Raw genomic sequence first — 15,694 nt, forward strand, 5'->3', positions numbered from 1 at the left:
AACTCAGTGACCCAGCAAGCGGTCTCGCCCAGTGCTGTCCAGGCCTTTTGAAACGAGGGCCATAAACTGTGACGTTGAAAGTAGTTGAAGGGCCACAAAAGTTAAATTTTCTGTTCATTAAAATTACAAAAAGCGTTACATTTGTTTGCATTTAAACCTGCTCAACAATAAACTAAGCACACAATATTTTAATGATACAAGAAAAGTAGTCTAATCTGTAGAAAAGTGATCTGAAAATGATTGTAGATCCGAAACATAAAAAGGTTCTCACAAAACAAGAACACAAAAAGAACATAAAAAAACATATTGTCCTAACTTTTTGGAGTTGATTACGAAGACCTTTCCCTAGAGTTTCAGAATCAACTTTAATTGGCAATGTTGTGAACACAAATAAGGAATTGTACTTTAGTTCAACTTAGCTCTCGATTAAGACATTTTAGTAGGAACACAAAGGGGAATAAACATTTGTATATATTCATGATGGATTTGGCTGTGTGCAACAAACTTCTTGACCAGATATTGTTGCATTGGGGTTAATACGCATGGTATCGATCTCACAACTCTTGACTGTTAAGTGTTTCTGGGAGAGGAAACTGTCTCTGTGGCAGCTGGTTTGATCAAACGGTGCTGCGTAGCACCCACCTTAAGATAAAAGTTTAAAACAGTTTGTGTCCAGGATGCGTGGGGCCTGCAGAGATGTTAGCTCCCCTGTTCCTGACCCTGGACTTGTACAAGTCCTGGATGGAAGGACGGTCAGGCCAGATAATTCTCTCCTCAGGCCCAATAGTTAATTGCAGTCTGGACCCATCCTGTTTTGTGGAAGAGCAAATACTCATGGTGATAGAGAAACACAGGGCAGACTGACGGATGGCGGTATAGAGAAGGTTGTACTTGAGTTACTGCAGGAAGTACAATCTCTGCTGGGCCTTCGTCTGTACAGCGTCTAAGAGGACCTACTCAGGTCCTGGAAAAAGGTGGTTCTTAAGATCCACAGCAGTGTCCTTGAGGATGGTGAGATTTTTAATTTAGCATTTTCACAAACAAGTAGGGGACATAGCTCACTCTTGCTTTATTCTGCCATTTAATAATTGGCATGCAAAAATCTGCTTTTCAGTTGAAGTCCCTTAATGTTTGTGGTTCCATTTACGATCAAAATAAGTCTAAAGAAAAAAACAGTTGATTAAAGATGAGTACTGGGTTGCACCATTACAATTTTCTATTTAAGAGTTAAATTTGCCTGTAGCTTTATTGAAATGATTCCCATTAATGGAAACTGCATTCTAATATCTTTTTTTAAAATGAGAATCTGCAGCAAACGCCTGATTAAACCACAGTTCAAGGATGGCATAAATTTTGTTTGCTGACAGCCACGCAAACTCATTACGAGGGTTGCACCTTGAACACCCCCGAATTAATCTAACCTGATTGATGCAGAACGCTGTTTTTCATTTTTTTCAGATTGCAACAAAAACCAACTGATCTTTTTGGCTTCAAGTCCCCAGTATTTGTCCTCCTACCTGATCTTTGAAAAGATTACTTTAGTTGCACCAATAATACTTCTAAAGTAGGTTTAACAGTCAGAAGGTGCAATAGTTAAGAGTCATATCTGTGCTAACTTTTTCCCCCAAAACTGATGCAAAGTGAAAAAATATCCTTAAATTTAAGTACCTACTCAATGTTCCCAAATGTTAGTGGCTATTAATAACTGATGTTAATCACTTTTAAACTAACTCTGGGCTGCAGCACTTCTTAATTTAATTTCATCACTTGATATAACTTAGCTCTACATGTTAAGTGAATCTGATTAACCTGAAATAAAGTGTCTTGGTAGAATTTTCCTCATCTTACAAAGTACTAAAAGTACTAAAATAATCTCATTGTTCAATGGTACGAGTCAGGAGAGCAGCACAAAAAGAACATTTCTCCAGAATTTTTTACAAAATAGCAGACAAAAAAAAAAAAAAAAAGTTACGTAGAAGCAGGAAAGACATGAGATAACCATGACATTGAGAACAGAACTTTTGACCAACTCTGATTAAAAGACAAGTCAGATAATTATGCAGGTGCTTAACGTAAGGCCACGTTGAAGGAAGTTCTGACAAGCTGTGGTTGTATCCTAAATGTGACACAGTCTCCTTTATCCTCCATATTTCCAGCCAGGGATGCACGACAGAAGCATCTTAAAAATACAGCATCCAGCCCTGGCCTGAAGCTCCCACAACTTTGTGGACATTTTGCTCATCATATTTTAATGATTACATTATCACATGAGAAATCAGGATAACCCTAGATATCGGATTACAACCAAATTTCTGTGCACCCGTCCCCCTAAAACTGAACATTGCAGACTCAATTTCAAAAGGCATGCTTTGTGAAGAAAAGACTGCAAATGAACAGTGACATACGGTAATGGCAGCATTTATGCTTGGGTGGAGGGGCTTTTAGGTCTAGGATCATTCCCAGAGGGGGAAAAAAAAAACAACTAGAAATGATTCCAAACTAAACTGTGGTGTAAACCTTCACATTTTTGATAGATAACTAAAAATGATTTTTAACCCAAGGTTACCCCTAACCCTATGTATATATCTAAACTGATATAATAAATGACTTCACCAGAGGAAAAAAATTACTTTTTGGAATAGCCTAATCACAACCAAGCCCTTAATGTGAGAGAAAATCCAGAAATTCACCTGAAGAAAGCTGCAGAATAGAGATGTTCTCAAAAATCAGACAAGAGATTTAGAAACCTTTGCAAGAGTGGGAAAACATTAAGTCAAGATGCTGGCAGACTTATTGAGACTGAATTCTTTATGTAAATCAAAAGTTCAATAAGCCTATTTACATGTATGCACACTTATGCAGCCAGATTCTTCTGCCCCCAACAGATTTGTTTAATATATGTGCCACACTAAAGGTGTAAACACTTAATTTCTCATGGTGTCCCTTGATAACACTACATCTTCACTGAGGTGAGCACACCTTTTGTATCTGTTGCATGTTTGGATGACCAAAAGACAGGGACTGGACCCCAGCTGCACTTGGTGCTGCACATGACCATGATCACCATGGTGATGGTAGCATCATGCTGTGGGACTGTCACTGCCAGGCTAAGAAGGTGATGGCTGAAATCTCAAGAAACAATAAATGCAGAAGGCTGTCAATTTAGTTTGAATAATCTAAAAATCATAAACTAGAAGATCTGAACCCCTTGAGCACAATGAGTAATCCAGAAAACATTCCTTTTGTACTCCATGAGAGACCGGACCTGAGGCTCAGCCTCATGGAAAACATTCAGGCTGTGCTTAAGATTTGATTTCCTCGCTATATAAAAAACAAAATAACATAACAAAACCCAATCCTCCAACAAGATTTGTTGGAGCTCTCTCAGATACTACAAACGGGAATCGCCAATCAGGTTGACACATCAGGCGACCTTGTTTTTAACCAGAAACCTGGAAAAAAAAATCCAACGTTGCAATCGTTTGCTCGATGTATCAAAAACAAAGCTGAACTACCAGGACGTATTGAAAAAAATTTCATGTTTTTAAAGAACTCACTACAGGTGACAGATATCATAAGAAGAAAAATATACATCAGTATTTTTGTTTTGTACATTGAGCAAAACTTGCGCTAGATCAGAGGGTAGAATCATCATAAACTTGTGGGCACCAAAGCAAAATGGGCAAACGCATTGTTCATAAACACTCAAACACTTCCAAACCAGAAAAAAAAAAAAAAAAAACATCAGAAGGGGGAGAAAGCATGCATAACAGCTTCTACAATCAACAATACAGGGGGAAAAAAAGGAACCAATTGCTGCTAAAATAAAAATACTGGAGAATAGGACCTTAAATTGTATCAGTAAATAAAAAAAAAAAGAAATAACGGGTACAATTTATACTAGGAGGGTTATTGCTACAGAAAATCATTACAAATACCCTAATTATAGATTCCCAATGTACTGGCTATTAATAAACCCTTATCGGCAGCATATGACAAGTTCTCCATTTTTTTCCAACACTTAACTCAGGGGGAAGGGGCCAAGAATTTTATTAGGAGGCACTTTTGAAAAAGAAACAAACAAAAAAAAAAAAAACAACTGTATGCACAAAAGAAAAAAAAAAGAAAAAGAAAAAAGACCAACATGTTTCTTTGAGCCAAATTAAAATACGGTAAGACCTAGAGGCAAAAAAGACAAAATAAACCAGGTTAACATGTGATGAGGTGAGATCTGGGAGGGTTGTAGAATCCATTTGAATAAACTGGTGGTGATCCTCAGGTGTGATAATCAGACAGCCTCTTCACAGACGATGTTCGTCCAACAGCACAATGATTTGTTCTCTTTAAGACCTCCTGTGAAAATAGCCTAATGACTTCTAACGCATGCTGGAGTTGAGAGAAGAAAAGACAAAAATAAATCTGTCCAAACCAGCATAAAATATTTGGTCTAAACGTCTTGATGGATGAAAAGGGAGCGTATATATTATCCGGTTTAGTCTGTGCTATTTACATGTCTTTACAATATCATCCTGAATGTTGAAGCAGTTCAGAAACTTGAGAAAATGTTTTAACATCTTCTGGGTGCATGTTTTCTTTTCTTTCTTTTTTTGTGTGTGTTGGCACTTGCTTGGCGGTTTTTTGTCAGCCTCGTTAGTCACTTTATTGTTATATTGCAGCCTACAGTAGCCAGTCTGTTCCAGCCAAAATGAAGGAGGACAAGCCTGGCGACAGGGTGGAAGAGTGCAGGAAACAGTGCCATCTTGAATTTCAAATTGGAGACCTGTTGGGGAGGGGGAGGTCTACTGTTACAAATACACTCAATTGAACAATTAGATCTTGACAATATAAGCACATTAGATAATGCCTTACAACAGTACTAATATTTCTTGAGATTTTATAGGTTTTGTTATGTTAAAATCACAAACTGCTTTGTGGTTTATCAGAACTTTGTGTGATAGGCCAATACAAGGTAATGACACACGTAAAGAACTATGGATGCACAATATATCAGCATAAACATTAGTGTCGGCCAATAGTAGTTTTGGCATTTCTGTATTGGTCCGATAAGTAATACTGGGGTGATATTAACAACCAATGTTTATTTCCATCTAGTTGCCCCCTGTGCCAGTATTTTAGGAGGGGAGAGGTATGGGGTTATGGGGTCAGGCCTCTTAATAACCCCTATTTCGTCACTTATTTAAGAGCCCAAATAAGCGATTTCACTTTCAGAAACCTGGCCAAAAAAACCGCAACCCGTGACTCATGAAATTTAGAAGCGCTTTTAGAAAAAAGAAGCCCAAAGTCGCAAGTGTCCGAGGGTAAAATAAACTTTTATCACGCAGCGCGGGTCTGTTTTGCTACAGTTTTCTAGCACTCTTGAAACTACGGAAAGCGCCGAGGGTAAAAGAAACACAGTCCGGAGAGCGCGGCGGGGGGAAAAACATTAGGGAACGGTGTGTGTGTTTTGACGCGCGATTAACGGCGACAAAAAAATTGTCGGCGTTAAAATGGGTTTACGTAACTGACAGCACTAATTAATATATATATATATATATATATATATATATATATATATATATATATATATATATATATATATATATACACACACACACACAGTCATGGCCAAAAGTATTGAGAATGATTCAAATGTTAATATTTACAAAGTCTACTGCTTCAGTTTTTATAACAGTAATTTGCATATACTCCAGAATGTTATAAAGAGTGATCAGCGTTAATAGCAATTAATTGCAAAGTCAATATTTGCCTAGAAAATTAACTTTATCCCCCAAAACACATCTCAACGTCATTGAAGCCCTGCCTTAAAAAGGACCAGCTAACATCGTTTAAGTGATTGCTCCATTAACACAGGTGTGGGTGGTGATGAGGACAGGGCTGGAGATCAATCTGTCATGATTAAGTAAGAATGACCCCACTGGACACTCTAAAAAGAGGCTAGTGCTTGGCATCATTGTCTCTCTTCTGTGAACCATGGTTATCTCTAAAGAAACACGTGCAGTCATCATTGCACTGCACAAAAATGGTCTAACAGGAAAGAGAATCGCAGCTAGAAAGATTGCACTTCTGTCAATCTATCGCATCATCAAGAACTTCAAGGAGAGAGGTTCCATTGTTGCCAAAAAGGCTCCAGGGCACCCAAGAAAGACCAGCAAGTGCCAGGACCGTCTCTTAAAAGTGTTTCAGCTGAGGGATCGGGCTACCAGCAGTGCAGAGCTTGCTTAGGAACGGCAGCAGGCAGGTGTCAGTGCATCTGCACCCACTGTGAGGCGGAGACTCTTGGAGCAAGGCCTGGTCTCAAGGAGGACAGCAAAGAAGCCAGTTCTCTCCAGGAAAAACATCATGGACAGACTGATATTCTGCAAAAGGTACAGGGAGTGGACTGCTGAGGACTGGGGTAAAGTCATTTTCTCTGATGAATCCCCTTTCCGATTGTTTGGGACATCTGGAAAACAGCTTGTTCGGAGAAGACGAGGTGAGCGCTACCACCAGTTTTGTCTCATGCCAACTGTAAAACATCTTGAAACCATTCATGTGTGGGGTTGCTTCTCAGCCAAGGGAGTCGGCTCTCTCACAGGTTTACCTAAAAACACAGCCATGAATAAAGAATGGTACCAGAATGTCCTCCGCAAGCAACGTCTCCCAACCGTCCAAGAGCAGTTTGGTGATGAACAATGCCTTTTCCAGCATGATGGAGCACCTTGTCATAAAGCAAAGGTGATATCTAACTGGCTCAGGGAACAAAACATAGAGATTTTGGGTCCATGGCCTGGAAACTCCCCTGATCTTAATCCCATTGAAAACTTGTGGTCAATCATCAAGAGACGGGTGGAAAAACGAAAACCTAGGAATTCTGACAAAATGCAAGCATTGATTGTGCAAGAATGAACTGCTATCAGTCAGGATTTGGTCCAGAAGTATTTCTGTACGTATGTGATGACAACATCTGACATACACACATGAAAACCAGAGGGCAGCAGATCATGTGAAAATATAATATTTGTGTCATTCGCAATACTTTTGGCCATGACTGTATCCGTGTGCAATATGTTTTTATATATATATATATATATATATATATATATATATATATATAGTGGGTAGCGCTGTTGCCTTGCAGCAAGAAGGTCCTGGGTTCGAGTACACCCCTGGGTCTTTCTGCATGTTCTCCCTGTGTATGCGTGGGTTCTCTCCGGGTACTCCGGCTTCCTCCCACAGTCCAAAAACATGACTGTTAGGTTAATTGGCTTCTCCAAATTGTCCTTAGGTGTGAGTGTGTGTGAGAATGGTTGTTTGTCCTGTTTGTCTCTCTGTGTTGCCCTGCGACAGACTGGCGACCTGTCCAGGGTGTACCCCGCCTCTCGCCCAGTGAACGCTGGAAATAGGCACCAGCAACCCCCGCGACCCCATGAGGAATAAGCGGTTTGGAAAATGGATGGATGTATATATATATATATATATATATATATATATATATATATATATATATATATATATATATATATATATATATATATATATATATATATATATATATATATATATGGCCAAATTGTCATATCGGTGCATCCCTATAAAGAACATTTTATATCAAGTATTACAGTATTCTAATACATTTTCTATTGTTTTAAACAGTTCAATAGGTTATTTATACATTTATTAATAAAGTGAAATGCTAATACATTTACTTTAGTTTAAATGTAACATCCTTGTAAAGTGTGCAATCTTTAATCTGGTCATATCTCCTTACCCTGAAAACAGAAAAGAAGCTAGATCCTTGATAAATATCACTCAAACGCTGTTTCTTGGCTTTTTCGTACACAACGGGCGACTTTCCTTTTGAATGCTCCATGTCTGTCTTCCCTCCACTCTTTCTGCAGGAGAAAGAGAAAACAAAAACAGACTATTTAAAAGCTTGCTAGTATTTATTAATCTTTTTGGCTTATTTTAGACAGCAGTGAATTAAAGCCATGTTGAAACGCCACAAACAGACTGCGGAGTTATGTTTGCCACTCTAACATCTGTACTTCTAGATAGCATTTTGCTTTTATGCCAATTGACAGCGCAAACTGTTACATTGGAAACTAATAATTTTCAATGTATGTCACATTTTTTGACATTTGTAACATTTCCTAAATTTCAAAAAAAAAAAAAAGAAAAAAAAAAAAAGACAACATTTCTACATTTATACCTGATCCTACTAAATGCTATTGCTAAGAAAACTGCACCCGCTAAATACAACCTGTCAAACAGCACACTTACTGCAGCGTCCACGTTGGCTGGCGAGTCCCCGTTGGGGTCTGCCAGCATAGAGATAACACTAATCATGATGGTTTCAACAGTGTGGATGGGCAGCCAGCGCTCCTCTGGTTTCTCATAGCCATACTTGTCCTCACCAGGCTCGTGCAAAATAGAAATGCATACGTCTCCATTCTTGTCAACTAAAATAAGACAAAATCAATCAAATTAACTGTCATTTGCTTGTTCATCTGGCATGTCCCTAATTCCTACTTAAGTAATGTTTAGAACAAGCACATTTAAAAAAAAAAAAAACTACCACCGACACGGTCTATGTGGTTTAATCGCATTAGCTGCAACAAGATAAAATAACTAAATGTTTAAATTACACAGTATTGCATAGGAAAATATCATTCAGCAGACTGTTGAATTCAAATAACTGGATTAGATGGGACACAAAAAACCTGGATGGGAGCATCTCTAATTCATTAATATATTTATTTAGTACTTTAAAAACACATCAGATCTGAAATGGCGATAAAACATCCTGCTGCAGATTCAGACTGATGTGGGTCATCACGGAGCTCCTGGACAGTGTGAGGTGCAACCTGGTGGCGCCAGATGGACCTAAATGTTCTCGTAGATTTAGGTCAGGAAGCTTGGAGGCCAGTCAGAGTATCGATTCCTTCATCCTCCAGGAACTGCCTGCATAGTCTTGCCACATGAGATCGGGCATTATCGTGCACCAGGAGGAACTCAGGAACCACTGCACCAGTGAAGGGTGTGACAACTGGTCTAAAGATCCAGATACTAACGGCAGTCAGGGTGCCACCCGTTATCCTGTAAAGGTATACCTTTACAGGATAACGGTATACCGGTCTTACTGATAGGTTAAGGGCCTCCTATCCAGCTCTTGTCTACTACAATCTCCTCCATGCCCCTTACACTGTGCTGAGCAACGCAGGAAATCTCCTGTTCTGACCATGGCATGTATTGACGTGCCACCCTGGTGGAGCTGGACTACCTGTGCAACCTCTGTAGGGTGCAGGCATCACCAGTGGTGACACTGAACCTGGTCACATGCAAAGCTACTGAGAAGCAGACATGGAACCATGTCCTGGGGTCTCATGAGAGCAAGATTAACTTATTTTGTTCAGATGGTGTCAGGTGTGTGGCGGCAACCAAGACAACCAGGTCTTGCCTGCAGCCAAGCACGTGGTGGGAGTGTCATGGTTTGGGGCTGGATGAGTGCTGCCAGCTGTGGGGCGCTATGGTTTACTGAGGGAACCGTGAATACCAACATGTACCGTGACATCCTGAAGCAGAGGAGGGTGCCCTCCCTTTGGAAACTGGCCTGCAGGGCAGTATTCTAACATAACGACCCCAAACACGCCTCTAAGATGACCACTGCCTTGCTAAAGGGACTAAGGCAAGGTGCTGGTCCTGCCAAGCTTGTCTCCAGATCTGAACCCTAGTGAGCCTGTGTAGGCCTGTCTCAGACAGAAGGTGGAGGAACTCAAGGTTTCTAACCTCCACCGGCTCTACGATGTCATCATGGAGGAGAAGAAGAGGGCTCCAGAAGCAACCTGTGAAGCTCTAGTGAACTCCAGGTCCAAGAGATTAAAGGCAGTGCTGGAAAATAATGCAGGCCACACAAACACTGACATTATGGGTGCAATCTGCAGTTTAGACATTAATGGTTGTGTGTTGGGATGCAGAGGTGGCCCAGCGGCAGAGCACACGACCCTGTCCGGGGGCAGCCATCGCACACTCGTGTCCCGCACTGTGGAGCTTTGCCGCATGCCTTCCCCCCCTCCCTCTCAACCTCATATCCTGTCAGTTTACTGTCAAATAAAAGTCAATGCTGAAAAAAAAGGAGCTGTGTTAAGTTATTTTGAGGGGCCAGCAAATGCTCAGTTTTGTCTGATGAGAAGATATTAAACATTTAGAGAAATGTTAGGGGTGTCCTCCCTTTGGTGAGATACTGTAGGTCTTAAAGAGACCTCTGAGTCAGCTAAAATCAAGTTTATGTCAAAGCTGTTACTGTAAAGCTGGGCGCCCACGTCCAGTCCTCGACAGCAACCATCCTGACCTTCTCCAACACCACTGCTGTATGTTTTAGTAAAAAACAGCCGGTGAATCCTAAGAATATTTATTCTAAAGGTTATCCCACACATAACAGTTCAACTTCCCATTAAGGCAATCATTTTCACTGTGATTAAAAAAAGCACATTAATTTCTGTAAATAATTTACTCATCTGTCGACAATTCATTTTAATAAGGACATGTCACCGAGTCTAATGTGTAAAGAATTTGTCATAAAACAGAGTGGAAAACAGACGTAAGAAATAAGAAGCAAACAAATGTGTGCGTTGCTTATAGATAAGCAGATTTTCAAAATATCAATAAAAATAATAGGAACTAAGACCAAGACACTTCTTTAGTATCGTACAACTTCACATACCGTTAGGATGCCAAATATCTGTGATAAATTTCATTTTAGGTGGCCTGAGGGGGTAGTCCTTAGGAAATGTCAGATGAGCTTTAAACACCCCACCTTCACTGTGAACACAATCAAAATTATAATCAGTACAACAGATAAAACCAATCTTAGAATAAATTATTAGAAAGTTACAAAGCGCTGTTCATATGAAAACAAACCGTCTGACTTACTAGAGTGTGTCTGGAGGCCCGATGATGAGGACTTCCCATCTGTAGAGATCATTGTCCTCGATGAGGCCTGCTGAGAAGCCCTCCACTGGGTTTTTGTTCAGCTCTACAGAACAAACACAGATCAAAATGTCATGCTTCACATCCCAGGGAGCTCCACAACAACTTCTGATTACTGCAACCGACAGAGTTACCAAAGAGCGCTGTAGACAAGCCAGCGTTAGTAGGCCATCCTAGCTTGGGGGGTTGCATAAGAAGGCACAGGTTAGTGAAACCATGTAACCCACACATATCGCTTACCGGATCTCACCAAAAGCCTGTCCTGCCTTAACGGTTTACACCTCAACATCTGCTGCATTACAGCAGACGGATCACAATCCCATACATGAACATCTTTGAAAATGCTGTTACAGCACTAAGGCATTTAGTTTTTGTTTTATACAGCATGTAAGAAAAATAAAGTCTTACTCATAACATCAAACCTTACCAATGTATACGCTGTAAAAAAATTATCTAAGTGCAACTTTTATAACGTTTCATCAAATAAAGAAACTAACTCATTTTAATGAGGTTTTTACGTTTGTTTTCACCACATTTCATTGAAACATTGTATAATTGGACATTAATGGAAATATATATGTAAACAACTGATGTTCAACATGGAGTTAAAATGATATAACGACACATTACTTAACTAGAGCTGCACAATCCCGAATGACTGCTTTAATCCAGTATTTGGTTGCAAGTTCTGCACAACATCTGGCCTGGTGAATGGATTTTCCCTGATAGGGCTGTGTTTAAAAAAAATAGATTTTCCAATTATGAATTGATTCTTATATTAATTCCTAAAGATTGACTCATATAACATCAAGATCAATAAAAAAAAAAAAAAAACACACACACATTACTTGTGCGGACTCCACGATGACAGGTAGGAGCAGAGCTCAATCTTTACAACCATGGGGACCAACCATGCAAGCTGAATTCCCGCGGTATTTGTTCACAAACACACAAGATCCATCTCGTCCCGCTACTGTCTCGACCGTTCGGGACCCAACCAATCACGTTGCAGTATTATGGGTTAAGGCGGGACATGCAGCTGTGAGAAAAGCGACAGCGGCTGAGCCCACAGCCGAACCAACACAAACATGGCAGCGCAGGAGGCTGTACGCGTAGCTGCTGCTAGCACATCTGTTCCGTCACAATCCACCAACAGCCAGAAGCACCTTGACCGGCGTAACTTGCTGTGATTCCTCATGGCGCCTGTTGCCTACAACGTTTTCATTTGATACCACGATTGGCTAAAACCAACATTTGGTAGGCGGGCACCAGGAAAGCTGCTGAATGTCGCTCCTTTCACCGAACAGATTTGATAGAAGCAGTCCCACAGGGGACCAGTGTATTGCAAAAAAAAAAAAAAGGAAAGTAAAGCAATAGCATCACAATGGCATGTTTCCTGATTTTATGAAGCCCTAGATTTAAAAACAGTTATCAAAAACAGTTAAGAAAATAAGATGTGGTATGTGTTTACAGATCAGCAGCTTAGGCAGAGGGCTGTTATCTGATGAAAGGAGGGGGTTCTATAACAGCATAATAAGTTTCACTGGGGTGCAGCAGCACTGCTCAGAACTGGAAACATATGCTCAAGGGTCATTTCTGTTGGCTGGCAGGCATCAGTGCCACATGACAGGAATTACACTGGTTTCAGTGGCACTCACCAATAGCTGCACTGTTGACATACTGAGACAGAAAAGTACATGACCACTAAAGAAAAACGGGCATGTAGCCCCTCCTCCCACCAGTTCTTCAGCTTTTAAAACAAGTGCAACAAATATTAGCAAAAGTTTACTATTTTACAGAGTCCAGTTTTTCTAGCTTTTTCAAGTAAGGAGGAGCAAACTTTGTCCTCTGACAGTCGACCAATTCTTTGCAACAGCCGGTAAAAAAAAAAAAAAAAAAAAAAAAAACATTACGGCTGAAAACCAGCAGCTAAGCTAAAATGATGTGGATGAAACTGGGCTGCTTTTGGAAGGGTGCTATTATTGGAGGAGCTAAATTTAATTTGCAGCTGACCCTGCTAAAATAAAAAGAATTGTAACACTGAAGTCAGCATCTGAAGCTTGCCTCACATTCAGCACTTCAGTAAAGGGCAATTTCACAATTTTAAAAAGAACCTAAACTGCGTAAGACCAGTTCTAGTTCAAAATCTAAAAAGACCTCCAGTTGTCAATCTTGGACTGAATTATAAGACCGATGACATGATTCTTATTAAACTGTTAGCAATTTAAAAAAACACTTTATTCTATTTGGAGAAAAAGAAAAGACAATTTCAATACTTTTCAGGAGATAAAGACCACCTAATATAGGGATTAGCTGGAAAGCCACAGCATTTAGAGGAGTAAAGTAAATTACTACACACCAAAGGCAGATACTTGACAGTTTGTGATATGTTTGTGTTTAAAAAAACAAACAAACAGCAATCAGCACAGAATAATCTACCGTTGGTTTGACTATAGCAGGGGTCAGCAATCCTTTTAATCCAAAGGGAAATTTTGCCCATGCAACTAAAGATCCACAGAACCTTCTGTATTCTTGAGGAAAGAAAGAAACTACAATTTAAAAATATGCCCTTTTAAACTGTGTTGTGTTGAAATTAAATAAGCAATATTAATCCTACAAGATGTAAAAGATATATTATTTTGTAGAACAAGGTCCACTGAGTCCATTTTTACGAAACCGAAAAAAACTAAACAGCTTAGTAAAAATAAACTAGAAAACACAGTGTGCAGCTAAACAGAATACCAGAGGTGAAAACAACAACTTTGACGCATTACTGTCTTTGTGTTTCGTAACACAAATATACCTAACCCAGGTATATTCTAAAATCCATTCTCCTGTCAGGACAACTGCTAAAACCAGCATTTGCTAGAAAAAAAAGAACAAAGTTTTTTATATTTGTATCAATTTTGTTAGAGGTTATTAAGAAACCCTGAGTAGCAGCTACAAAGCTAGCGGTCGCAGAACTCCAGATCAGACCAACTATTGCCTGGTAGATAATGGTTTCAAGTACTATGTCCAAAACAATTTAAATAAACAACAGATATGATATGTGAGCATTTTATTTTTCTAAAAGCAAATGAGCTGTTCAATGCAAAAGTGCTAAAAAAATAGTCTGGGTGGTATTGAGCCTCTAACAACTGAATTTTTGAAAGCATTTAATACTGGTAAGAAAATTGGGTTGTAAAAAAAAATTGCATCTTTATTTTAGAATTTGATTATAAAGGTGGGCTGTGAATAAGTATTCAAAGTGCTTTGTTTCTGTTCTACAGTAAAAGAACTGAACTACAATCGACTAAGTAATGATGATATTCTAACCACTGAAAACCATAGGTTATTTATAAACCTTTGCTTAAAGTTGAATGGCAATACTTAAAAAAAAAACATCAGAAGTTATGGCAATTTTTTAAAATCACTTTTCTGTTTTGTGTCAATTTCCCAACTTGAAATCTAAATGCAGAGACATATCGCCCTAACATTTGACTTATAAATACTGTACCTGTCTCAGAATACATTGCTATCATTTAAAATGTTGCTTAATGTTACTTTAGCTATTAGCTAATTCGTGTTTATTTTGCATAGCGAAAACACCACAGAGATCACAACAGATCCAAAAAATAGAGATTATTTTGTGGTGAGGGATTTATTGGTCCTTAACACAGCTCCTCTAAGACACAAACACATATACTCAATTATACGCCTACAGAATTTGACAAAACGTTTAAAACCACACAAATTATTAAACAATAGTTAAAAATATATAAATAAACGCAGTTAGGTGTAAAACAACGTGTATGCTACTCCACAAAAGCAGCGAACTCGTCCTTTACGGAGCTCCCTAACCGACTAGCGACTTTAGCCTCGAGATTAGCATCAGCCTGTTAGCTTGGCGTCTTGTAGCTAACAACGGTCACAGCAGCTAAAGTTAGCCTACGGGTATAGTGAGGTGGCTAAATATGGTCACAATCCAAAGTGGTTACGAAAGAAAAGAACTCCAAAATATGACACGCCACTCTGTTTATAATAGCCTTCAACAGTATGTTAGGAACATAACCGTCATGTTTTTTAAGGGGGGGGGGGGGGGGGGGGGGTGAAGCCAAGCGCCACTTGATGTTTCGGTTCAAATTCGTGTAAACACATAGAGTAGAGCCAGGTAGGGCTAGCGCGGCGGGCTAGCCTTTAGCTCCGCTGACAGCTGGAAGCCGTCGGGACCGGCGGTGACAGCGGCATTCAGATGCGAACTGTTCGCAGGCACCGAACATCACACTCAAACGTGTCTCCCGAAAACACCAAAGACCTTTGGTTTACTTGTATCGGTTCCACCTGGAAGGTGTCGGTCCACCAACTCCGCTCTAACCACCGACACGGTTTCTGTGTCATTTGTATAGCAACGTTTGGAGGTGGAGGAGGAAAAAAAAAACAACAATTTGCGCCAGCACAATATCGCAGCTAAGTACCGGAGAGCCGCTGTTAGCCGCCAGGTACCCAGCACTCACCCAAAAGGTTTAATTACCTGCAAGCTGTCTCCTGAGTAGCAGCGCTGACTGGGGCTCCGTCATCGTTCGGCGGTTGCGCTGCGGCTCTGTTCGGGGAGCGGGTAGTTCGAGGTAACAGCGTTGTTTTAACGTCCACTAAAAAGAACCCGTCTCTTCTATTTTCCGATTAGCATTCTCCTCGTTCTTCTTCGCCGCCTTCTGCTGTGTGTGCCACC

General features: G+C 39.9%; 1 protein-coding gene across 1 annotated transcript; it reads right to left on the reverse strand.

Moving 5' to 3' along the window:
• Window positions 1-346: 346 nt before the first annotated feature.
• ube2g1a (ubiquitin-conjugating enzyme E2G 1a (UBC7 homolog, yeast)) lies at window positions 347-15,679 on the reverse strand. Its single transcript, XM_012865231.3, has 6 exons — window positions 15,497-15,679; window positions 10,930-11,032; window positions 10,721-10,818; window positions 8,281-8,459; window positions 7,769-7,892; window positions 347-4,780 (listed from the first exon to the last, which is right to left on the reverse strand). The coding sequence occupies exons 1-5, from the start codon at window positions 15,540-15,542 to the stop codon at window positions 7,806-7,808; spliced, it is 513 nt and encodes a 170-aa protein (XP_012720685.1). The 5' UTR covers window positions 15,543-15,679; the 3' UTR covers window positions 347-4,780; window positions 7,769-7,805.
• Window positions 15,680-15,694: the final 15 nt, after the last annotated feature.

The sequence above is a fragment of the Fundulus heteroclitus genome, chromosome 11 (assembly GCF_011125445.2).
Source record: "Fundulus heteroclitus isolate FHET01 chromosome 11, MU-UCD_Fhet_4.1, whole genome shotgun sequence".
Classification (NCBI taxonomy): Eukaryota; Metazoa; Chordata; class Actinopteri; order Cyprinodontiformes; family Fundulidae; genus Fundulus; species Fundulus heteroclitus.